The 24,558-nt window shown below is 42.5% G+C and overlaps 1 protein-coding gene across 3 annotated transcripts in view; it reads left to right on the forward strand.

Moving 5' to 3' along the window:
- AP2B1 (adaptor related protein complex 2 subunit beta 1) overlaps window positions 1-24,558 on the forward strand; it is an 83,039-nt gene that overhangs the window by 3,655 nt on the left and 54,826 nt on the right. For all 3 annotated transcript variants that reach the window (XM_026063620.1, XM_026063622.1, XM_026063621.1), the window contains exons 2-8: window positions 403-460; window positions 3,136-3,241; window positions 4,579-4,714; window positions 6,477-6,722; window positions 20,210-20,400; window positions 22,440-22,661; window positions 23,559-23,679. In XM_026063620.1, coding sequence (XP_025919405.1) covers window positions 424-460; window positions 3,136-3,241; window positions 4,579-4,714; window positions 6,477-6,722; window positions 20,210-20,400; window positions 22,440-22,661; window positions 23,559-23,679 — 1,059 coding nt within the window. In that variant the 5' untranslated portion in view covers window positions 403-423. The remainder of the gene's footprint in view (window positions 1-402; window positions 461-3,135; window positions 3,242-4,578; window positions 4,715-6,476; window positions 6,723-20,209; window positions 20,401-22,439; window positions 22,662-23,558; window positions 23,680-24,558) is intronic.

A 24,558-nucleotide genomic window follows, 5' to 3' on the forward strand; every position in this document is an offset into this window, starting at 1 on the left:
CACTGCTTTTTGGGGAAAATGATATTGTTTACCCAGGGGGAAGACAGCTGCAGAACATGTCGAGATCTCCTCATTATAAGCAGTTGAAAATGGTCTTTCTCCTTCCACAATTWAAAATCAGAAAGCTGGGGCGGGCGCCACTGCTTTTCCAGTCTATCCACAATAGGTGGTTTTATTTTCACTGACACTGTTCATTTGAACCCTTTAAATCCGTGGGTTTCCCAAGTAATAACAACATCTGGTACAGAATGAAGATTGTGAAACTTGTGCGTGTGATGTAAAGCATTTTCTTCTTTCCTTATGTTACATGCTCTCACCAAGCGTTCTTTCTCCGAGTTCTGGGCTTGCAAACTGGGTGTTGTCAGCTCTGAATGCTGTTTGACTGTTTGTTCCCTCTTTCAGGTGTTTTAAGGAATTGGAACCATGACGGACTCCAAATACTTCACAACCAATAAAAAAGGTTAGTGTTAAATAMGTGCAGTGGATTGGAGGTTCCTGGGGGTGGTGGGTGGCTATTTTTACACAGCTTTTTTTAACTGCCTGCAGAAGAATTTGTAATTTTGTGTTAGCTCTGTCCCTATTTCTTCTTTTAATCATCCAGGGAGAAACTTCAAAAGTAGGTCACGTGGTGACAGGAGACAAAACTGATGTATTGTACAGCTTTGTAATGCACAAATGACCCCAACTGCTCCTTTTTAAAGGTTCAGAGAACAAAACATTAGGATTTGAATGCAGATCTGATCGGAAACAAAGGATTAATTATGTGGCAACAAGTTCAAAACTGGTGACAGTGTCGCTGTTGGGCATCACGGKGTTAGGTTGATTGAGAGAGATTAGTATTTGTTATAAGTGTACATATATCTGCATCAAGCGGTAGCAAAGGTAATGGATTTCCTCTTGCTGCTTCCTCCAAAGCTGCAGTGAAATTCCTTTGTTTTCTCTATGCTCCCTTTGATTTTCCTTTGGCTTTGCTGTAACTGTGGTGGTCGCTTCACCTCAGGACAAACCGCAGCAGCTGTTCAAAGTTGAAGTGTTTCTGAAATAGCTTGGGTTTATAAAATAGGATTGGAAGGGATCTTTAGGGCTATTTAACCCATTCATATGTTCCAGGGCAGGATTTGTTCTACTGAAAATGCCCAAGCAGATTTTTTTTTCTAACCTATTCTAAAAAAAMCCAAACCCCCACTGTTTATCCCAACTCATATTGGCTGCAATTTAAACATGATATTGCTCATCCTTTCTCCAACAGATATGGAAAATGGTTCACGTTAACTTTTACCTCTCCTTTTCAGAATAGCTGAATGCCTCTGAGGAATGTTCACCAGTGGGGGAAAAAAATACGGTGCTGATCTATTTGTTTCATTAAGCTTCAGAATGAAGCTCATGAATTAAGCATACACAGTTTACATCTTTCTAAGGACCTCCTCTCTCTGTAAGTTCAGTCCTAAAGCAGCAGCTAGATTTTTCTGGGATGACTGCAAGAGGCCAACCTGCACTGACTGAGCTTTGGTACGAAAGCTGCAGCTGCCGCTACTGGCTCCGCTAAGCTCCAGGGCACGATCTCGGTGTGAATAACGCTTGCATCTCTTTSTCAGGCAGGTGGTCACTGCACTGTGCTCTTCAGACAGTGACTTCTGTTGTGTTCTAAGTAGCTGTTAGTCTTTTTGAGCCAGGCTCTTCAATTAATATTGCTGCTCTGAAGACGTGGCATTGGTGTGTAGGAATCAGATTGGGAGGTAGAATGTACTTTGTAGGAGATATTTTGGTATTTGTAATGTGTCTTTCCCAGTCTGTGGCTTCTAGTGGGAATACTGCTTCCCATCCTGCCTGGGGAAGCTGTCTGCCTGTTAGGAGTGTTATCCTTCTCACACCACTTGTTCTGTCTGGAACAGGCTTGATAAGCTGTCTTACGTGTTTCTTATTTTATATTGCAAATGTACTTTGCCACTTTTGTGATCCAGCCTGAGCTGACTTTCCACTCAATAATAACTGGAAGAATTATTAGCAGAGAAAAGATTGCTTCTGTTACTGCAGAGTCACCTCAGCATCCAGGCGAGCTGCGTTACTTACTGCCTTTTTTAGCAGCGCTTCTGTCTTTTTAACCTGGAAGAAAGTTATTCTACTGGACTAAATTCATGCTTCCCTGTTTCTGCTGCTGCATCCCACGGCRTCTGTGTTACACTGCAGTCTGTCATTCTGCTCTTTTCTCATTGTACTTGCAGGAAGCCAAGCAATGATGAGCAAAAGCAGAAAAGTCTGGGCAAACTCCTAGCTGAGTTAGTTTTTCTTACAGGCACTATTCTGGTGTCTCCAAATATCTTTTTTTCCTGGTTATATGATAGTTGCCACTGAGAAACAGACACTACAGTGACAGTTTAATGTTCTAGAAGTGGGAGAGCTACAGCATGTAGAGTAGTTCTTGTAAAATTCTTTTTTATTTTTCTTTTTCTTTATTTAACAAGGTATAGTCCACATCATTCTCAGAGTGTCTCAGCTTTACTTCTTGAACCATGTTCTCCATAAAGTATCACAGCTTCTACATGTTAGTGTACCAATTTCATGAGAGCAGCAGACTGAAAAAGGGGAAAAAAAAMCCCCCATCCCTGGGAGTTTATCAGGACTTCTTTGCAAATGGTCAGGCAGGTTAACTCTGCAGACTGCTTTTTCTTCCTTGTTTGAGGAGAACCTTGTTTTTCAGCCTAAACCTTGCAAACCACAAAGTGAGTTTGGTTTTCTAGTTTTTCAAGGGAAATAATTCTGTCATCATGTAGCCAGTGTAGGATGCTTCAGTAACCACAGGCAGAAGAGTTTGGGGATGTGTACATAGGGTGGGGAGAAAGTTTGAATACATTTCATTTCATTCTTTTTGTAACTGGATAATTCCTCATGGATAATTTCCTAATTTCTGATCGCACTCAGGTCTGTGTTTGTATGTCAGTCAAAGATTATTTTTTTACCTATTGAAAAAGCATTGGTCTTCCTTCTCCTTCCCCTTCCCTCCCTTACGCCTCCCCCCACCCCCAGCCCATTCCATAATCTCACAAATCATCTGCAGGAATTTGGGTCACTTCCAAGCTATACCTATATCCAGCCCTTCTTTTTCCAAGAGTCTCAGTCTGTTTTCTCTTCTTCCAGGAGAGATTTTTGAACTGAAGGCAGAACTCAATAATGAAAAGAAAGAGAAGAGGAAAGAAGCTGTAAAAAAGGTTATTGCAGCCATGACTGTGGGGAAGGATGTCAGGTAAAAGCTGCTTTTCTTTCACCTGTAGTAGCTCCAGTTCTCCTTGGACTCCTAAGTGAGGTGTGAGAGGCACGCATCTCTCTGGAAGGTTCCCCAACAGGGAGAAAGGAGACACTATGTCCCAGGATCCAGGTTCTTCATCTCAGTGAGCTGGGTAGTGAGGCTGGCTGTGTCCTGGTTTAGCTGTGCTTGATTAACAGGTTTTTTGAGCTCCTTTCTGTTACAGAAAGCAAAAGAAAACGAGTTTCTCAGTGCCAGCTTAGCTAGGTGCCTGTTAGCACTTCTTATTTAAAAAATCCTTCCAGAATTCAACCATTTTTAGATGTCATTATAGACAATGTTTTCTGATCTGCTTGCTAGTCGAGGTTTTTAATTTTGGGAAGGTAATTCCAGGCATTTCTTTTAAATGATTTTATGCCATTGGAGGTAAGGGTACCTTTTAAACTGAGTCTTTTTTAAAACTGGGCCTTTGAGATTGCAGCACAGTTGCTAAAGGACAGGGGCATTTACCTTCTGCAAAGCTGTCCCAGTATTTTTTGCTGTCTTTGAGGCAACCAGAGAGGCTTGCTTGAGCAAACACTTTCTCCCTTCCAGCTTCCCCTGTTCCTGGATTCTGCCATAAAGTCACAATAATCCTGGATTCATGGCAGTATGGTCTGTTGCCAGAGAAATTCATACAAGGTTGCAGATTTAGCATCATGACTTGATGAGGAATGAAGGAACAGATAAACTGGAGGGAGGAAAAAAATATATATATATGTATTTTTTGCCAGCAGCACTTGACCTTTACCTTTAGATCTCTACAGCATACCTGAGAGTTGCAGATGTCCTGTGCAACTTTCTTCTTTCCTCTGCACTGCTGTTTAGATTGCTGCTTAACATTTCAGTGAAACTCAGTTTATCACTATTTAATCTCCTAATTGCTTTAAAATTTACTAGGCTGAAATTTGGCAGGTTCATTGTGTATCAGTTGTCCTGCATCATCAAAACATTTTTTTAAGCGTCTTTGTTTTGTTGTTGGTTAATTTCCAAGGCTGGCACGACAGAGTTTTCTTGTTTGGTGAACTCCACAATTACAGCAGTTTTAGGAAATTGCATTTATTTTTCCCTGTTCCAGGCACTGGCCTATATTAAAGCCTTAGAAGAGATTAAATGATTAAACTATTATCAAATCCATTGCAGACTGTTTTGGGAGGAAAATGACCTCTTATTAGGCTGTGGAATAGTTATAGTGGAATTCCAGATTTCCTGGCTTCCTTGATATTCCTCCTACCCCTTTGCTCACAATGTAATCTCACTGCTTTTTCTCTCCTCTTGCTCCACTCTACCTTATCCAGCTCGCTCTTTCCAGATGTTGTGAACTGCATGCAGACAGACAACCTGGAGCTGAAGAAGCTGGTGTACCTGTATCTGATGAACTATGCCAAAAGTCAGCCGGATATGGCCATTATGGCTGTCAACAGCTTTGTGAAGGTAACTTGCTCCTAAGGCTCATCAGAAAATGGTCTGGTGCTGTGGCTGTCACCCTGTCTCCTTTGTCCATTAGCTCTTTCTGAGCTGTTGGTAATCTCTGCTTTTGTACGTGAGTCTCTGGGTTGGGGGTGCTTGCAGAGGAGCAGGAAATGAGCTGGCTTGCAGGAGTTGGCTGAATCCAACAAGTCTAGGTCTCATTTCTCACTTGCTGCTGTTAGTTACTGCAGAGGTGACTTAAGTCCCCCTGTAAGTGATTCTGAGGGAGCCTGCTCCAGGAAAAGCTGCCTCTGTTGTTTTACTAACCATCGTTGAAGACCAGCTTCTGTCCTTGGACAAGAGAATGTATATTCTTCATCTTTCAGCCTTTGTAGTATCTGTGTCATATGGATATGCACTTCTTTGAATGCCTCGGCACTGGCTGGTGAAACTGAAAGACAGTTCAGAGGAGAATAACAGCCTGATCCCTGTATGGCCTTTAACTGTGTTATCAAATTGCCTCTCCTTATCTGGGAAATGTTATTTCAGTCCCACATTATGTAAGTTAAAATCCAATGCTTAGAAAAAGTTTGAAACTCCTCTTAGACCTTGACAAATTCCTAGAAACTGGGAAATCTGATCATGTTTTAAGCTTCTAGTGTGGTGGCTGAGGCTGAAAGAGGTGAGGGGTACCTAGGCTGGGAGTGGCCTGCTCTTCTGGGTAAAGAAGATGCCCCTACCTCCATCTGTAGGCTTTTGGGAAGAATATTCTTGTACATCATATCTTCAAAATGTAATTCTGTTAGAATGGACTAACAAACAGACCTGATAATTTCCAGCTCCTTGCTTTTCCCTGGAAGGAAATGTCTGATGTCCCTTCAGCCAAGATGAGGGACAAGTGTTAGTAAAGAGAAAGTGTTGGCACTAGTCTATGCTAACTCAGCATTTCACATGCAATTCACAGCTCAAGGTGTTGAATGCATTGGTAAGATATGTCACTTCGCTCATATGCTTTAAAATTGATGCATTCAGGTGTTTTACAGTTATAGAAAAATTAAACGGTGAAAGGTAAGTGTGCCTTATGCTTTTGTGGGTCATTCTGCCTCCATCCTTTTATAAGTTGAATTTGGAGGAATTTTGCTGAGACATAGATGGATTGGATGTGATAGCTGTTTAGCTGTAAAAGCTACTTAATTTTTTAAGTAGTTGTATGAAAACTAGATATGTCTGAAGGATAAGAAGTGTTATATTCATTTCTGCTTGCTTTTCTCATGAGAAAAGCACTTCTAGACTGAGATGCTTTTGGGTAGTGTTTCGTGTGTTGCAAATGTAAGGGATGCTTGTGTCTAGATCTGATGGCCTGTGCGAAATTGGCCTCGATGACTGTTGCATTGTGTTTAATTGCTGACTTTTTCCATTGTATTCTAATGCTCCTTTAAACCAGAAAGGCTAGAAACCAGCATTTCATTCTGTCTGAAAGCTGCCTGTGGCTAGCCTTTGGGTGGTGAGAGACACCTCTCTAGCTTAGCTGTACTTTAGGTTTGACTGCTGGGTTGTGTTGAAAGAAGCTTTGCTTGTGATCAGCCAAGGGGCACTGAGATCACAGTTTTACTATTTTGCAAGCTATTATAGCCTGAAAACATTTTGAGATGGTATAGAATGTTTCTGTGAACCAGTAATTCCACCTTTTATCCCTGATCGGAAATAAATGCCCTTTTCTAGTGTGTARTCAGAGAGAAGACCTTTCGTTTGGCATAAGAACAGATGTTCTCCTTCCCTCTTGCAGGACTGTGAAGATCCAAACCCTCTGATCCGTGCTCTTGCAGTCCGTACGATGGGATGCATCAGGGTGGATAAGATCACAGAGTATTTGTGTGAGCCTCTTCGCAAGTGTCTGAAGGATGAAGATCCTTATGTACGAAAGACTGCAGCTGTCTGTGTGGCAAAGCTGCATGACATCAATGCCCAGATGGTGGAAGACCAAGGATTCCTGGATTCTCTGCGTGACCTGATTGCAGACTCCAATCCCATGGTAACGTATATGTCCTTCCAACACATTGCCTGTGTTTGTAATGCACAGGTAATCAGAAATGAGAAGGTTTTTTAGTTGCAACTGATGCACCCCGATGAATGTATTGGTTAGAGAACAGTTATTTCCTGAAGAGAAGTGGCTTCTATTCTTAAATCTGTTTGAGCTTTTCGCTGTTTGGATGCTGTCTTGAGTGCTGCAGCAAAAGTTTCACTTCCTGGTCAGATGAGTCAAAAGAGCAGAGTGAGGAATGCTCTTTTTGATGCTACAGCTCATAGATGTTGTCTTCTGCACACTTTGGCTCTTCTTGGAATGAGCGTATAATGACTGTAGAAAATCAATGCTTATGTTTTTAATAAAGTTAAATTAATTGTCAGAGCAGAGGTGGAGATCAAGAGCCTTCCTAGACTTTCACAGGGGTAAATTACCTACTAAATCAGTACGTCATCAAGGGTGATGGTCTATTTCCATGCCAGGCTTCTTCCACTATTAATTTGTAATTAAAGGATGGTGGACAATAGATTGAAGTGCCACACTGCATAATCTTTTAGTCAATATTTTTCCTATGATCTACCAGCATCCAGTGAGCATACGGATATCAGTGTAACTCTAGCAAGAAAGAATATTTCTGTAACTTGGTTTAACTCGTAGTGTAAGGATGTGATTGCTCCTTTGTATTTCTTTTAGAGCACAGATCTGATTGACTCAGCTTAAAGACATCATTTAGCATTATTAGAATAGGTCTAACAGCTCTTTGTATGGTCCGTGAATCAAGCTACAAAAAGCAAATTGCTGACCTGTTATAACTGTCTTTGGGCAGTTCTGAATAAGTCAAGTGCAGGTGGTGAGATACCATCCCCTTTAGTAGGAAAGTGAAGGCTGCTGATTGCTTTTCTTGTGGCTTTTTAGAGACAGTAAAACTGAAGGTGTCTGGCTTTCACAGGAACATGTCTGTGAGAAGTGGTGCCAACCAGAAGATATAGGCACCTATTGCCTCTGGTATCAGACTCTTTTGCAAGCTGTTCTCTTTGCGTGCCTCCCTGAATTTATTATGCCAGGCTTCTGCATGAATATTGATGACTACTTGGAGATGCTCTCTCTGTCTAGGCGATTTTGAGGCATAAGGAGAACACCTGCTTTTTTAAATTTGATGATGAGTATGTCTTACAGCCTCTGAAAGTACTTGACTGGGCTGCTTTAGTTTCACTTAATCACTGGCCCCTGACCTTCCCTGGCTTACAGGCAACAGTGGAGTGTACCGTGGACAGTAATATAACCTGTGCTTCTCCTAGGCTTGGTTCCAACTTCTTAACTTTCTTCTGCTGATTACAGCCATGTGGATGTGAGTTGAGGAGCTCTGGCTGAAGAAAGGCAGTATTTGAGGAGAAATTAATAAGGTTTTGTCTGCCCTTTCTGCTCGCTGATCTCAAGAACTAACTTTTGGTAAATGAACCGTCGGCTGTTCTGAGAGCAATGGTACCTATTTCGAAAGCACGTTAGCTTAAGTACTAACATAAATGGATGGAGAGAAGGGGAGAAATATGGAAGGGCAGTGTATGCCCCATTTGCTAAATAAACCACCAAAACTAGCCTAGGGATTCCTAATAAAACATCAGTACGACTAATGAGCTCCCTGGTGGTAAYGAGGATGGACTGGGACAGCAAAGCCTCTGTGGCTGTTGTAATCAATTGCAGCTCTACAGCTACTGAAACTCAACGGGATCACAGTACCTGCCTCATGTAATACCTATCTGCTCTACCTGCAGGCGAGGTCTCACAGCAGGGAGAAGGCGATTTGGAACAGTGATAGTGGTGAAGAGGAGAGGCCTGTGGCTTGTTTTTAGATCTGCAGGCTCTGGGAGAATCGTGTGGCAGGTGTTCCATATACTGATTTCCCAGGTTTTACTGTAGACAGGGCATTATGTTCTTGCTTTTTAAGGGCAGATGGGGAGAGTTTTTATCAGTTTTGGGGCTCTAACAACTGCTAACTTTATTCAGTATTTAATCTGGTTACAGTTCCTTAGTAGATAAGGACATTCCTTCTGGTAAGTTTATTGCTTCAGTCACCTTTGAAATTTGTGGCTTTGTGGCACAGTCATTGCCTCAAAAGTGCAGTTGTTGTCCACCCTGACCGAAGGTTGAAAGACTCATCTTCCTAGTCAAACTGTCCAGCTCACTGCTGCTTTCTCTGTGGGAAATTCAAGTGGGTGTTGCTGATAACCAGGAGTTATGTTTGCCAAATAACTTATGTTTTTGTGCAAACTAGTATTTAGTAAGCTATTTCTCCCTGATCAGGTGGAACGCAGTCCTGCCTGGAAGCTCTTATTAAGCAAATGTATGTATCAGTAATTAAACCAAAAGAAGGATAATGAAAAGAATGGTACAGATACATCTATCCCTACTGCATATTTCTCTGTAAATGGTGCATCAAACTTATTACAACCTGTTATCTAGATTCATTCATGTTATTATTATAAATCTTGTTTTGGTGACTTGTGGAAATAGGCAACATCAGACACTTAATGAAGCAGAATGTTTTTTAGATTGGAAATCCTCACTTAGTCTCTCACCTGGGAAATGAGGATTTTAGGCAGGAGCTAGAAAACTCCTGTTGAAAAATAGCCTTCAAGAAGGGTTTTATTATGATTTTATAATTGGCTACCTCTGGTATGTGAGCAAGCACTAACTATTCAAGCTGGGTGCTGTCTAGAATAACAACTCCAGCTGTGGCTTGCTGATTGCCTTGTAATTGTACAGAGATCAAGGTGCATGTTTCTACCAGCCCAAATCACCCTCATCGTAAAGGTGTCCAGCAGTAAGTTGGGGATGATATTGATAGAAACATGGGATTTATTTTATTTTTTTAAACTAATATATTATCATAGAATCACACAGATGTTGGAGATTTGGGATATTAAGGGCATTGCTGTGGAGTTCTATTAAGGTGCTGCATGTGCAGAAAACAAGGTGTTTTCCCTTTTCTGGGCTTTTGGTTGCCAGGGTCTGTCATTAATTCAACTACAGTGATCCAGTGATATTTTGAACAGGATTGCATCCTGTGTAGCATTGCATCCTTCCGGATGGGCTTGCTCTAGTTGTGATTAAAGGACCAAAACCTGAGTCTGCTAGTTCACCAGCTTGTTATGCAGTATCACTGTGGTAGCTTTGCAGTTTCTCCCGTGTGAATTAACTCAAACTTCTAATTGTTTTTAATGGAGAATGAGTCATATATGTGATGAGTTATCAGATGGGTTAGTGGCTTACTGTGTGTCAGCTGAATGCCTGAGATATCTTACCTTGCACAGGCAGTGGGCCAACAACACACACAAAGGCATGGCTCAGTTAATGGGTAGTTACACTGTGGAAGCCTGATTGTGGATGGGGCCTTTAATCTCATTTTACAGATGGTCCCAAAGAACATGTGGCTGCCCTTTGTCACTTGGGATCTGCTAAAGAGTTTTTCCCCTAAAGGGAACCCTCATTTCTTCCCAGGCCTGTCTTAAGGCAGACTCTTCTCCCTTGTTGCTCCGCATTTCCTTGTGCGAAGCTCTGCAGAACCAAGTTGGGATGAATATAAAGCTCAGGCCTGGCTGCTTCAGACTTTCAGTGCGCTTTGGACTTACCCTAAGGGGCTTTTCTTGCTGGTAACTTCAAGACAGTGCAACTCAGGAAGCATGTCCTCCTCCTGATCCTCATGTTGTTCAAACAAAATACAATTTCAGTATGATATCCTAGGATTTTTCCATAGTCCTGGTTCACAGGATAGCAGATTGCTGTAGAACACCTTTCACACCCAGCATTCCTGGTAGGTAATAGGGAAGTGAGAAGGGCAGATCTGTTACACAGCTGTCAATGGCCAGAGGCTCTTTGAAGTTTTGGTCTTGTCCCCAGTCCCTAATGAGGGACTGATCCGCTCATCACTGGATTATTGCAGACTCCGAGCCCTGGTGATGAACAGCAAGACCACGAGATGGCAGCAGTTTAAAGCAAAACCCGATCTGTTTAGTTAGACACCTTATTTTGTAACTAGTTCTCCTCTGGCTTTTATCACTGCACTTCTTGGTTTTCCTCAGGAATGTAAATATTAGTGGAAAAACACAAGTGGAAATCCATCTTAAGCCGTACTGGTCTTTTAATACTTGAATGGCAGAACCTTTCTCTCTCCTTGATCTTGATTTTCGCTCCTTGACCCCTTAGGGTAATAGAATAATTATGTGGTCAGTCTACCTGTGTTCTCCACATGAGTTCAGTTCAGTTGGTGTCAAAAGACCGAGAGGTGAAAACTTGAGGAAAAGCGATTCTCCTCAAGTTGTTAAAACAAGGCAGCTCTGAATGCCAACAGCAGCCTGCAAGATCTTTTCATTTGTTTATTTGTCTGTTCTTAAGCAAATAACAAAGTGCTCCTTGCAGGGCGCAGGCATAGCTTGCGGGGAGATGGAATGGACTGGATGATTGAAACCTCTGGCAGCAATTGCTACATAGATGCCTACCTGACAGGGAGGCTTGAATTGCAAGTTTTCTGGGATAAGGGCTTTCCCGTTCTGCCCACCCTTCTCCCATCCCTAACCAAATAGTGTCCTCGTTCGACTAGGTCACCCATGTGCCAAAAGCACATGGCTTGTGAGAGGAGTTCAGTGTGATCATCCCAAAAGGATACTGTTCAGTCTCCCACCTTTTTCTCACCTTGCCCCACACACAGATCTTTGTATTCTCCCAGATGTAAATTGATAACAAAAGTAAATGTGTTTGCAAAATCTCTATTTTTTCTTGAAGATGTTTTTCTCCAAGGCCACTTCTATCGGGAARAATTGCATTATTTCTCTTTCTTCACAGCAATAAGGAAACGTGGTTCAGGAATAAAATTAGCTATAACTTGTCATCCATTTCTACTGAAAGACTTATATTTTTTTTCTAGTGACTTCTCATTTGAGTAGAGAGATTTTCCAGCAGACTGGGCCCATGTGAACTTCCTGTGGAAGTGCCTGTGATAACTGTGTGCGGTCTGGGTATGTCTGTAAAATGGTGATGAGACCAGTGTGGGGAGGCATAGCTGTATTTAGCTTTAAATCTGGCTAGCGCAGATAACAATAGCCGTGAATACAATAACACAGATAACAAAAGCGGGTTAGCAGCCAGATCCTGCGCTTGGCCTCCTTGGCAAGCTCAAACTGCCTTTGCTGTTCTGTGCCGCTGCTTTGTCACTATGACGTCCAGTGCTGCCTGGATCAAAGCTTTCACGGGGTGGCTGTTTTGCTGTTGTGTTTTCATGGGCTGTGTAGACGTACCATTTATATGGTGTCCAGATAATGTCACGTTTAACACCGTCAGGTACATCCCTGTTTATTGGGAGGAATGCCCTTATCAATGTGGAGTATCAATATGGAGTAAAGTGCGATCACGTAAGTTGATTAGTAAACACACCAAGTGCATGGAATATATAGTTAGATTCTTTCACTGTGCCTGGGTTTTTGTTGTTGTGTTTTTTTTTCTTTTTTGTTTAAGCATTTAATAACTTGCACTGAGAACAGAGTCTGCTGAGCTCTGACAACTAGAGGTGGCTAAGTCCACCCTGATTTAATTAGAGTCCCCTCCAGCAGTATGGCATTTCCATAGCTCATGGACTAGGCTACAAACCTGCTGATATATATCACCATACTTTCTTGTTCTCTCTCCTAGTGTGGCTACAAGCCCCTTATTCCTTTTGCCAGTCAGAACTTCAGGATGTATGTTGGGGCTTGTTGGATGACCTTATAGAGGGAGAAGGTCCTCATTTTGTTCCTTTCCTACTTGCTGGCAAGCTGTATGTCTATCTGAGACCATATCCTAAAATATGAGTCTGTTTAGAAACAGCAACAGCTCTTATCTGCTGGGCTGCCCTTCCCTGAGTACTTCACAGGAATTTTATCCTTCTTTGTTTGTGTAATAAAGCTGAGAAATGAAGCCTTTGCTGAGAAACTGTTGGTGGTCCTCCAAGTCCCAACGAGACTTTCTGGAAAGCATCGTCTGGATTATGGGACTTCTGCTGCACAACAGAGGGTGGAACGTTACCTTCACAGCTGCAGGAAAGCACTTGTCTCTTGTGGGGAAACCTGAACTTCTTACAGCTGTTGTGGTTTTTTTTTCTCCCTCTGCAGCTAATGTCTTATCTAGCACAAGGAGTGAACCACCTCCCCCAGAGCAGTTCGTGCTTTCTGCTCATGAAGGTTGTAAGGACTTTAAAATTCACACCCTAGTATGGAGCTGAATATTACTGGGAGTCGTGGGCTGTGCCAGTGCAGTATGTCATCAGTCTGTGATGGGGCTGCCCCCAGGCTACCCTGGATGCCTCACTAGTTGTGAAATGTTGCTCTTCCTTTCCAGCCTCGGTGTTGCAGAATGAAGGCTGTAGCTTGAAGTGCCCCAAGCTAGTCCATCCTGGTATGCGTATGTCTGTGGTGTTCCTGTAAAAATCTGCTTGTGCTGCTGGCAGAGCCGATAATTTCTTTTGGGAGACACCTAATGTTTGTGGGCATCAGCAGGTGCAGTCTGTGCTTGCCCGGTGTTGCAGGGAAGGAGAGCTTTGTTTAGTGCCTGATGAAGCGTAGTGGCCTCGCTTTGGGACTCTTTACAGGGCACTCGTGCCGTTTACACGAGGCTGCCCGGGAGGCAGAGCAATACTGTTTGCAAAGTAAGCAGACCCCTGGAGGTAGCGAGATGGAARTGAAAGGCAGGGCAGGGATAGCTGTCCAAAACAGTGGTTATGTTAATGTATGTGTTGGGATGCTTAGGCAACACCGGAGAACATCAGGGGAGTTTAGAAGCCAGCTTATGTGGCTGTGGTGCAGCAGCTAGATTGCAAAGACTTAAACTGGTGGAGAAGGGAGAGCTGCTGTCTGTAATAGATGGTGGAGCTGCTGGTTAGCCATGCTCCGACCCCATGCGCTCTGCCTGTAGGAGCCCTGTTCAGGCTTCAGGCTGAGCTCCTCCGGGTGTTTCTCCAGACAAAGACTCGTGTGTGTCTGGCTTACCAAGTAGCTGGTTGTTTTCCAGGCTGTCGTCCTGAACAGATCTGAGGGAATTTCAAGCCTGTGCACAGGACCCGATTGTTTTGGTAGGTCCATGGATGAGGGGTGTTGGTCTTGAGCAGTTTGTGTAGAAGTTGTGCTTTTCCCTATCTATTTAATACTAGCAGCMTGGCAGAGAGATGCAATGCATTTGTACAATAATACATGAATTCCCATGACGCCGCAGAGTCTCTCCTTGCAGACCCCTCATTTATAAAGCTTAATTGACAAATTCATCCATCAGAGGCCTGTCGCTTTCCAATTACTGCTACCAGTATGTGTCTAATTTCCAAAGCGTTAGTCTTGCCGAATAGATCATTCCAGGATCTCTAATATCAATCAGGATGCTGTGGGATTTTGTCAACGTGTGTCTAGATGTTACATTTTAAATCAGAACAGACACTTCTAGCTATTGACAAGCACCATTTGTCACAAAATGCTGTGGATATGATGTCTTGCTGCTTTCCCTCTCCCCTCCCTTTAGGGCTACATAAGGTTTTTGATGCTGTTTAGCTGCTGCCATACTTCTAAATAGCCTGCCTGAATGAGAGATAGTGCCCTGTTCGCCACTGGATGGTGCCAGTGAGAACTTCTGCAAGGAAAATTGCTAAGGGCCTTACTGGAAAGCTGGGAAAGAAACCTTCCCAGTATGTGATAGGTGCTTGATCCTGAGGAAAAAAAGGTTGTAGCCAGGCTGGGATGAAGTGAGCTCAGACCACAGTGCTTTCTGGGAGGAAGCATATGGTGTTGCAGACCCTCAGTGGCTTCCTGCAGAGCTTGGTTTCCTGCACTGGGGGCTCAGTCGCACCAAAGAGAAACCCTTTGTATTGGAGCCATCCCTGTATGCCTTCTTGCTGTCCTACCAGAAGAAGCTAATCTATCGGAGGAAGTATGGTTTCCTGTCTTGTACTGGACACAGTCTGGTTTTGCAAGGGATCTGAGAGCAGGACCAGTATTTTGGTCTGCTACAAAGTGGCATTTTTCAGCAGCACCTAGTAGGAGCACAAGAGTGCCAAAACCAGTTTGGGCAAGCATGCCATGGGATGCATAATGTTTTGCCATCACCTCCTGCAAATAAATTCACCCCACTGTTGCAAAAAGCAAGCAGGAGGTCTTTTTTCAGGACCCAGTCACGTACTGATCACTTATCCAGCACTTTGGTTCTAGAGTTTTAGGCACTGAAGTACAATTTCCTGGAATGAAAGTAGTGGAAGATGAATGACTTACCCAGAGCCCTGGAAATCTATCAGAATTAAGGATAAACTGTTGAGCTGTTACTTCCCAAGACTGTACTTGGACCAGGGATGAGTTAGTCTCCCAGAGTTTTAATTTAAAGCTGTGCACGCATTGCATGCATCAGCGGTATCAGAGGTTTTTACAGGCTCTCTGACTTGGCTGCTTGTCCCATTTTAGGAGTTTGTAGACTGTTCCTAGGAAAGCAAAGTGAAAGGAGTGTTTGTAGAGAAAAGATGCATTTAATATGAATAGAAGAACCTACAACATTTGTATGAAGTAGGGTTCTTATACCCAGGTGAGCGAGCTTGTCTTTTTTGGTACTTGTTAGGGACCTTTCAAGCACAAGCACTGTCTGTGGCTGTGAATGTGAGTGACCCTGTAAAATGTGCATCCGTGCAGATGCCCTCATATCGCATCTGGGTGACTCTGTGCTTAATGAAACGAACGCGCCATGGGCACTCAAAACGGCGCCTGGTGCCTGGCTCCCTCAAGGAGAGCAGCCTCTAGTATGTGGTGATGGCTGCCTTTCTGCAGCTCCTCTTAATTTTTCCTCTTTTTCTCCATTTCCTCTTCATTTTAGTGGGATGGCAAGTGGAAGGGTCCTGTTTTAAGCAGCAGAACATTGTATTTCATTAACTGCATTGCACACTTGGTTTGATTTCCAATTAGCCTGGGATGCTGGCAAAATAATCCAATTGCTTTGACCGTTTGGTGTTCTAGAACTGCCTAGCTCCCCTCCTGCCCCCCTCCCCAGCTTTTCCATGTGGGTTGATAGACAGACACTCAGGTTTTCACCCACCCCCTTTCCTCCTTGTTAATGTATTTTATGCCATTTGCTCTGAGCTAAAGGTTTGAGCTGCCAGAAGGAATAACTGGCAAATCTGCATTCCTACCTCTGCAACTTTCCATGAGGCTGGATCTGCTCTCTGGCTGCAGAGGGTTTGTCTGTAGATGGATTTAACAATGTTGAGGTTTTTTTCATTTTGGGTTTTTTGTTAAATTTGTAACATAGTTATAACTACTTTTTTTTAAGAGCTTGTGAGGCTTAATTACCCATATCCCAGTGACACTTCTGAGAATCTCAGTTTTTGGGGAAGTTCCAGCCAAAAAGCAGGTTTATTGTCATTCAGCTCAACTGGGCTCTAAAGCAATGTTGCTGTGACTGCATTTGAATAATGTTGAAATGTACCCAGGGTGAATTGATTTAAATCAGCAAGCCAGGGAGCTCTGGTGGTTGTTGTTGTTGTTGTTATTATTATTATTATAATCTTCAATCTGTTCTGCATTTGTACTTTCTAGTTATTTTTTTAGGCTGATTTTCATTGGTTGGTAGGTATTGACTTGCAATTAAGAATGCTGTCTTTAAGCTATGTGAGGCATTTCACCATGCATAATTCCCTATATACACATTTTTATTAAGTGGTTATATAATATACGGTATTCATTCAATTACTTTTTTTTTTTTTTTTTACATTTTTTTCCAAGAAAATGGTGATTTACATATTGTTTACTTCATTAACTTTGTCTCAGGTTTGGGTCATGATGCATTTGGATATAAGTGTGGTATTAATTTGCAAGGTTAAGGGTTTTTTTTTTCTTTAAGGTTGTTTCTGTTCATTAATTCTTTTGACTCACAGGTACGGGGCTAGTGGGTTGACCTGTTTTTCATTATTTCTGGGAACTTGCTGGAGGTTAGTTCCTTGTCCTTTTTTGTCTCCTCTTCCAATCTGTGAATTAAAAGTCATTCAGCTCTCAGCTGGTTTCTCATCACACTGAGCCTGTTACATATTTTGAAAAGCAGAAAACATTTTCAGTCTGCAAAAGAAGCTCTTACGTGTAGCTTTTTTTCTCAGCCAAGCTCTGGCCTTAGTTGTGAAACTTCTCTGGTTCCCTGGTCTGGCTTTTTAATTTTGTCCTATACCAGATGCTTTAGCTTTACTTTTAACRTATTCCCCCAACAAATACATTGTTGTTGCTGTATACTGTCAAGGTAAAGAGAAACTGCTGTGTAACTTGTTTTATCACTTTGTGTCTTTTACTTGCTGTTTAATGCAGCTAGACTTTGTTAAGGAAGAAATACCAGCTGAGTTGAAGACTTAAGATTTAGCCTTGAAGTCATAATTTTCTTTGTCCAAGTCTTGTTACCAACATCCATTGGCTTCAACATGTTGCTACTTCTTATGGCATTATTTCTTTCTAAATATTGCTAATGGCATGTACAGGACTGCCAAAGTGTACCAATTGGTTAACCCTGTGATGTCATGCTGGAGTTGGGGTTAACTGGGTTCTGAATGGACTTTTTTAAACCTGACTGATAACCCTGAATATCCTGAAATGTGGACCACCCTTCAGTCTTTGTTTGCGTATCGCCTGAGCTATCACTTAGTGAGAGCTGTCAGCAAAATGGGAATATTTGTGTACTGGAGTGAAACCATGCAGTGGCTGCTTCATACTGCTCTATGTTCCTGTCTTGTAATGAAGCCAGTGGCAGCGCCAATGAAGAGAGGTGAGCGTGCGTACTTGAACCAGTGTTTATGTTGGACTGGTTCCTGAAATCTGTTTTCATTTCAACTGTGCTGCTGCAGCGTGTAAAAAGCCTTGAAGATGCTAAATTATTTTTGTTGGCATACCATAATATATCAATATGTTCAGTGTGAATTGCCAGCAAGTACTTTTTTTAAAATCAGTGTTGCTTAAACTTTGTTGAAGGTATGTCCCCATCCCCTTTTGCCTTGTTTACCATCTTGTCTCCAAGTTGGCAGCAGTGCTGTTCCTCTAAGGTAAGAAGCAAGGACCAGCTGTAGCTGTGGTCTTTGAGTCTACCTTTCCCAGCCAGTCTGGCAGAAGTGAGCTGCCACCTCCTGCAGGACCACCCCTTCCAGCCCTTGTTCTCTAAAGCCCAAGGAGACCATAGCCCATACACTGAGCGATCTGACTGCATCTTGCCATCTCGTGCTCTTTTCTTATGAATGTTTTTAATGAGTATCTAACGTACACTTGATCTAGTGGGTTGTGCTTTGGTGTCCGCTCCTCAGCTTTGTCTTGGATGCTTGTGTCTGTATTGCCTTGCTGGTTCCTGAAAAGAGCCTGCAAAAGTAAGACCTCACTTGCAGTCAGGTTTGGAGGGGACAGGGCTTGGAGTACTCACATGGCCTAATGACTACAACTAAGGTAGTGCCTGGCAGCTTGAGTTAATTTGCCAAAATTCCTCTCTCTTTTTTCTTAGTACAGTTATTGGGTCACTGTCTGTGGTGCTTTGACTCTCACTTTTTTTTTTTCAAAATGTTTCCCCCCAGACTTCTTTTCAATAAGTACTTTTTCATAATGGCTTCAAAATTCTGAGTTGCTTTTATGGCTTGTCTTCGCTTCCAGATTTCCAAAGTTTAATGAAATTAAAACTGTCTTTTACTTCAATTTTATGCTGAGTGTCACATTAACCATTCTGGAATTAGGCAAATTAAATAATGGAAAGAATAAGCAGCAATCTTAATAAGTTACTCATTAAAGCAGTGCAGGAAGACAGCAGTTCTGATTGCTAATGATTTCAGTGACAGAAGGCTCATTCAGCTAATGAAATTCATAAAATCTTGGATCAAAATACTATCTCTGACCTCTAGGTGTGAAATGCAAAACAATCAACATTGCTCTGCTTGAGCAGTGACTTTGGAATATATTGGCTTAATGACAAGCAGTGATGGGAACAATGCAGAAAATTTCTTGGTCGCACTGTTCTTGTTTACAGTGTACTGCATTGAAAACCTCTTTAGTCATCCAAAGAATCAGAAGATTTTAGATAAGGTGTTTCTTTGCATTAATCGCACAGAAAATAATGCCAGAAATCTTCATTTTAGCAGGTTTGCACTGGCAGTTGGGCTGGTCATATGATGTACATCATAAAATACATCCAGAAAATGACTTTTATTAGAGTATATATTTTATGTGTCAGATTTGGGCTTAAAGCCCTGTTTTACTTATTGTGTGTTTAAACCAATAAAAGATTTTTTTGTCTCTATATTCTGCAAATCTTCTATTTATGTCTATATATTCTGCAACTCCTCTATTTTAGAAATCTTCACGTCATCTGTTAAAATAACTGTTGAATTTGAGCATGGAAGTAGGAATTAGAAATTTGTGTTGCACTCCCACTTCTCAGTTTTGTCAAGCTGGACTCTTGACCTCCTCTCCATGTCTTCCTGTCATCCGTACTTAGAAAAGGGAAGACCTTATACAGTCTTAAATACAGCAAGAATATTTTCAGTGACGAGTTGTGTTGCAGTGCTTGCTTTAACAGGGCTCCCCAAAGTACCTAGCAGACAAATGGATGCTATGGAGACAACCTGGAATTGAGATATGTCTTGTTAAGAATTTAGCAGGAGAAGCTGTTTTAGGAAGCTGTTTGCTTTCGAACTGGGTGACCTGGTGGAATCTCCATGGAGCTAAAGGCCTGGTGTCTGGCATCCTTTGGTGCAAAGGAGACAGTTCTCATGTCTTCAGTTGTGTTGAGCCGTGTGACGTGGGTCTGCCAAGGGGAAATTGAGCAAGAGGCATCCATCCCTGAACGAGTGGGGTGACTGGTAGCTTTGAGACCTTGACTATATTAGTTAGGTGAGCATCTTGTGGAAGCTGGGGGGAGATGAGGCTTACTCGAAGCTAGCCAGAGTGGAAGTCTGGAGCCTGCAGGAAGGTGAAATATTCTGCTTGTTCCATGGGGACATGCTCTGATGCCATCTCTAGGTTCCTCAGGGGCAATGGCTCTGGAAGTACTGCCTCTTCTAAGGTCTTGGGCCCAGACCCCAGTGCTGTCCAGTGGAGCCTTTTGTTTATCTTTGACAAAAATACTTTCAGGTTGGAATTTCTCTAGAGAAATGCTCTTCACACCCATGCTGGCTTTTGAATGTTTCCCAGGTTTGTCAGCAGCTATCTCCAGCTGTGCTGCTATTCTTGCCCTTCCTCCCTGAGAGACTCTTCTTATTTCAGCAAAGAGTAAATAGCAAGATTACAGTCAAGCGTTGGGCTGTCCAAGTTGTTTGTGGGGTTGTATTGGGTCCCCGAAGGCTCTGATGACTGACGTGGCTGCTGCTGCGTAGTTGATAGTGAGCCAGGATCTCCATGTTTCCCCTCTGTAACCCATGCTAAGCCCAGGTTAATCCCCACTACGCCACCAATGACGTGCTAGTGAAGAATGCATCTCCTTGTCTTTTCTTCTCCAAGGTGGTAGCAAATGCTGTCGCTGCCTTGTCTGAGATCAGTGAATCGCATCCCAACAGCAACCTGCTGGATTTGAACCCTCAGAACATTAACAAGCTACTGACGGCTTTAAATGAGTGCACAGAGTGGGGCCAGATCTTCATCCTGGACTGTCTGTCCAACTACAATCCCAAAGATGATCGCGAAGCTCAGAGGTATGTTTGTTCCTGCTGGTGTTTGTGTACGTGTTTCTTACCTTTTCCCTTAAAAGGGTAGATCTTATGGGAACTGGTATTGCTAAGAAGGGATCAGTCCAAAACGATAACAACGGCCAACCTATCTAGAAGCACTGTTTGGAGGATTTTTCTGTTTTAAAGCGGAGCTTTCAAATCTGGCTTTGCTATGTCAAGAGGCAAGAAGCCCTTATAGGTGTGGGAGCTTCTTCACAGAAGTGTTTTCCATAATGCTTTAGGTCCGAGACTAGAATATTTTTTCCAACTGAAAGCTAGTCTGTGGTATCGTAGAACAGAAAATAAAGAATGAATTTTTTTTATCACTCCGAAATCACACTTTTACTTATACCTTTAGCTGCAATGGCTAAAGCTGCATACAAAGACCTTTATTTAAGTAACGAGGTGTGTATTCCTGCACTTTAGGCCTCCTCCTGATCTGTGTCTGAAATCACAAAAAGTCAGATTATGTCCCTAGGGGAACAAGGAACCAGCAAGGAAAATTACTTGGAGCTGGGGAATTCTCAAACTTGCTATATTTCATGTAAATAAGGGGAGGAAGGACACGATCCCCCATGAAAAGTTCTGGACAGGCCTCTTTTGTTTCAGAGGGTTTCTTCAGTGAGTCTTTTTTTTGAGACAGAACAGATAATCCGCTTTTTTTTTTTTTTAAGGGGTGGAGGAAGAAGAGGAAAAAAAAAGCCTGCTAGTAGTCTTGCTGACTCTCTTTTTTTTTTTTCTTCCTTTCTTTCTTTCTTTCTTTCTCTCCCCACCATGCCTTGTGCTCTAAGATCCTGTGCCAGAAAGCAGCTGTTAATGAGTGCTAGAAACCTGCAGAGATTCCCCAGGGTGCCAGGCCTGTATTATCCTTTGTCAGAACAGGACTGCTAGTTTGAACAACTGTGAACACGTCCCAGTTCCTCCTATTTCATTCCTCTAAAGAGTGGTGTATAAGACTGGATGGGCAGTAACTACTCTTACTCCTTTGTGTGGAGTTTGGCTCCTAGAGCCCTGATCGTAAGAGCCTGCCTTTTTTTCAGAGAGGAGAATGAAAGCATCTAGTTTTATGTAGTGTTGCAGGAAGGCTGGTGTCATTACCCTTGTGCATGGAGAAACTGAGGCACGGGGATATGAAGCCAGCTGGGCCTGCCAGGTGACCTTGAGCAGTGGCAGCTGGGGACTGTCCCCTCTGGACTGATTTCCAGATTCACGCGCTCTTCATTTAGCCATGCTGCCTCCCCTCCCCTCCCCTCCAGGGTGGCTGAAAGCAAATCTTTCAGAGAAAGAAACTTTAGGGAGGCACAGATGGGAATAAGACTGTTCTGGGTTAGCAATATGCAGGAGGGGGTGGGAAAAAACTTGACAGATGCTGTAAGAAAGACCATATGAACCCGAACTTCCTTTCTGCCTAGGGTGGGTTGTCTAGGATGTTACTGGTTATAGCATCCACTGAGGCAAGTGGTGAAGCTGAGACTTGGGAGGATATTTGGGTCATTCTTTCCCTATCCCTTCAAAGTAACAGAAACCTTTTCTTGCAGAAACAAATGGTTGAAATGGCAGCAACCCCCAAGCAAGCCAGAAGTGTCTATCACCCCCAAAGGATTATATGGGAGATAGTGTTTTTCTGGTAGCTGTTGTGTTAAAGCTGTGTTCATAAGTGACAGATGAGATCACAGAAGTAGGAGAGAATACCATGAGGCAAAGACAGAGAAAGCTAATAACTGAACATGCATTGGGACTGTGATGCTGAGAGCTGGGAGAGTTTCTGAGCTAAGTGTGACAGGAGAGAAAGTTGAAGCTGTGTGAGAAGTCATTTTTATTTGCTTCCTGCTGTGTTCAGGAAAGCAGGATTTTTGTCTGTTCTTTATAAATAAAACCAAAGAAGTGCCTGAATTGCCTGAAGAAGCTGTCTTCAGCTCCTTGTCTCAATATGAATCGCATACAATTTCTTAAATACAGATAAGATCTGAAATGTTCGATACCCTGAAATAAATGCGAACCCTCTCATACTCCTCTGTCTCTAGTATTTGTGAACGGGTGACCCCTCGGCTGTCTCATGCCAACTCGGCGGTGGTGCTATCAGCAGTGAAAGTCTTGATGAAGTTCCTGGAGCTTTTACCCAAGGACTCTGACTATTACAACATGCTGCTAAAGAAACTCGCCCCTCCTCTGGTTACCCTGCTGTCTGGAGAGCCTGAAGTTCAGTATGTTGCCCTGAGGAACATCAACTTGATCGTGCAGAAAAGGTAAAGCCTCAAAGGGCTGTTGTTCCTGGGTGTGGAAGGGCATCCGTTTATCTCATACCTTCAGATGTTTCCACATGCACAGAACTGCATTTAATCCAGGTTCATATCCCCCTGAGGGATGAATTAAGCAGTCTCCTGACACTAGTAGCCTGGATTCATTTTGTTTTTACAGCTAATGAACGGTCTTTTCATACAGTATTTCTTTAGCTGCCTCTCTCTTCACTGCCTTTTTTAAGAGCAGTAAGAAATGTGTTCCCACCACACCATAAATCAGATTGCAAAGAGCAGGGAGAGTGTAACTGTAGAGTTCATGGTAACTTGTAGAAACATGGAGATGTCCCTTATGCCATTCTCTCTTCAGCACAGAAGCAGCAGGATGGTGACATACTGATGTACAAAGGACTGGGTTGTGTTTTTTCTTCTCCAGTTTATTCCCATTTGCATGCTTAAATATTGTTTCTTCTCATTGGAGAGGGGCAGTTATACTTTGGGCAGAGTTACTGTGCACTGGCACAGGTGTCTTGCAAGTGAAAGAAGAAAACTGGTTTGTAGGTGGGTTTTGCGTTGAGGTAAGGATGTTATTGTTTCACTGAAAATACGTCTGCTGTATGCTAGTGGATAGTTCAGCAGCCCAAATGGAGGAGGTGGAGATGTAGGTACCATTAGAGAGACTTGAGATACACATTTTGTATTTTTAAAAAAAATCTTTTCTCCAGCCTTCTAACTTTCAAACTGTTGTTCTCCTTGGTTTGCATGTCCTGAACGTGAAATCACACCATTCTGTTTCCCAGCAAAAGTTTTGGGTAGTTTTCTAAACCAAAGATACTTCTGATTAGGATAGCAGCCCATTCTTTTTACTAGTCTTGGGTGAAACAATATTCTGTATATGTTCTGCAGGCCTGAAATCCTGAAGCAGGAAATAAAGGTGTTCTTTGTGAAGTATAACGACCCCATCTATGTCAAATTGGAGAAACTGGACATCATGATCCGCCTAGCTTCTCAAGCAAACATTGCCCAGGTCAGCTGATCAAACTCTTAAGGGTCCTGCGTGTGTTCTGGGGATGGCAAACTTGCTCTGCTGGTCCTTAAAAGAGGATGTATGCAACTACCTCTAGTCTTCTCCTGGCTACTAAGCAGCACTATCCCTGGTATCATGCTCTTTGCAGCTACAAAGTGGGAAGTGCTGGAATTTGCTTTGCATTTTAAATGTTAATAGTATGGTAACTTTAAATGTTAATAGTATGATATGTCTTGCATTGTGACTGTTAGGTAGATCTTGTTTTACAGATTATAATTCTGGGAGGAGAGCTGATGTCTCCTGTCACATGAGTCACTGCAAGAGCTGGGGTTAGAATGAGAGGCTTGTTTCAAGTGTGAGAGGTGTGCCTGTAACAGGCATTCAGGAAGGTCAGACATTACTGAGCTGTGAATTTCAAGTGTGTTAAGCTCTTTAAATCCTCACACAGGCACTCTTCAGAGCTAAAATAACCTTGATTTTCCTTAGCTTGCTTCCAAAGTGGAAACTGCACAAAGCTAAACAAACTGAATTGAGACCACTTTAAATCCAAAGAGAATCTACACTGTGATGTAGCTTAATCCAGATTCCTTTAAGAGGGTAAGTGTTCCTGAATGGCACTCTGTCCTCAAGGCCTAAAACTAATGCAGAATGATTAATGCCTCTGGTTAATGCTATCCTAATTGTCATAGAGCAACTTCATTTAACGTGATGCTTTTAAGCCATTCTCTTCAGGGAATGCGCATAACTTTATTTAAACAGAACACAGCAATACGTGCCTCTTTTGTTCTGAGAACGTGGAATATACTTTTAAAAAAATCAGTTGCCAAGAGAATGTATTCAGAATTTTCTATTTACTCTTGGCAGGCTCCACACCATTTT

This window comes from Apteryx rowi, unplaced genomic scaffold (genome assembly GCF_003343035.1).
Source record: "Apteryx rowi isolate R43461 unplaced genomic scaffold, aptRow1 scaffold_20, whole genome shotgun sequence".
Classification (NCBI taxonomy): Eukaryota; Metazoa; Chordata; class Aves; order Apterygiformes; family Apterygidae; genus Apteryx; species Apteryx rowi.